Consider the following 1,434-nt stretch of genomic DNA (forward strand, 5'->3'; position numbering starts at 1 on the left):
TTAGTTTTTTATTATGGATAATTAAGATAAGAAAAAGACATTCTAGAGATGAGAAGAGGAGACAGAACTATACAGATAAACCAAGAGAAAGATTGAGTAAAACACCAGTGAACAATGAACCAAAAATAAACTCATCTACACTACACAGACATACACCCTTAGAAAAGAGACATAAAGATGATATGCAATTGGCATACAGTAAGTGATTAATTAATAAGGGAGTAAGCTCAGGACATGGATTTTCATTATGTTATATCTCCATTTTATGGTTTTCTAGTCTTTCAAAGTTATGTTTACTTTCATCAAACCAGCATAATTTATTGGCATTTGGCAGTAGACCAGAAGATATTAAAGAACATGATCAGGTCACTATCATAAATGATGAGGTAAATTTAAAAAACTGTTGTAAATGAATTAAGAGTTAGAACCTCTTAATAAGTAATTAGCCTTTGATTTGGGTATTAAACAGAATTATAACTTGTTAGTTTCCATTTTCATCATGGAAAACTTTTTGTTGTTTATCTCCATTGATCACATGAACATGTATTTTTCAAGTTTAAATTCTCATCATAAAGATATAAAAATTGTATCTCTGTGCACTATAAATCGCTCAAGAGTTTTTACTCTTCTATATAAATCTAACTAAATTCAGTGTATTTGCAATAGCTGGTGATCACCAGACTGCAAGAAGCCTCAGTACCTGTTGTCTCTCCAGACGCATCCTCTTGGCAGCATTTCTACTCTCACTCTCACAGGCTGAAGCCAAGATACTCTCTGCAACTGCTGAAGTAAGGTGAGAAGGAATAGGTCGAGACTAAAAAGAAAAAGAGAAAAAAAATATGAAAAAAATTATTAACAGTATCATTAACAGGCAGGCCAATGCTATTCTCAGAAGAGCTCACAGGACCATCGACACGTGCAGGAGTATCCATTTATTTCAACTGAACTTATTTCAATAAAAAGAGGAAATGGAAGTTGCAAAGATGAAAAATGAAAGCTAGTTAGAGGTTAAAGCTATTGTTGCTACACAGATCCATCATTCATTCCCACAGACCCATTGTCACAAGTACCTAGTCTGGGACATTAAGCTGGAGTTTGAACAGGCAGTGACAAAATTGCTAACTGGATCTTACAAATAAAACAAGTTCTTTAGTTCATTTATAACATATGACAATGCACAAGGAAACAAAACAAAAACAAGTGACAGGGCTGAAACATAGTTTAAAAAAAAACTAATAGATACTCAGACCATGTCAAACAATCTTAATATGAAATATTATGAATATTTACAGCCTAAGTTGTGACACAATTGATGTGATTAAAATGCTTTAAAAATACTTATTTTAGTTTAAATACAAACTAAAAAGTCAATCCTAGCATTATTTTGATATACCAAAGGTTTGGTGTTTTCACTGTGAGATAATGGTTACCCGT

The 1,434-nt window shown here is 32.4% G+C and overlaps 1 protein-coding gene across 1 annotated transcript in view; it reads right to left on the minus strand.

The window, feature by feature from the left end:
- NOL4 (nucleolar protein 4) overlaps positions 1–1,434 on the minus strand; it is a 478,468-nt gene that overhangs the window by 125,078 nt on the left and 351,956 nt on the right. The window contains exon 8 of the mRNA XM_012656576.1: positions 701–814. Coding sequence (XP_012512030.1) covers positions 701–814 — 114 coding nt within the window. The remainder of the gene's footprint in view (positions 1–700; positions 815–1,434) is intronic.

This window comes from Propithecus coquereli, unplaced genomic scaffold (assembly GCF_000956105.1).
Source record: "Propithecus coquereli isolate 6110/MARCELLA unplaced genomic scaffold, Pcoq_1.0 Scaffold51, whole genome shotgun sequence".
NCBI lineage: Eukaryota > Metazoa > Chordata > Mammalia > Primates > Indriidae > Propithecus > Propithecus coquereli.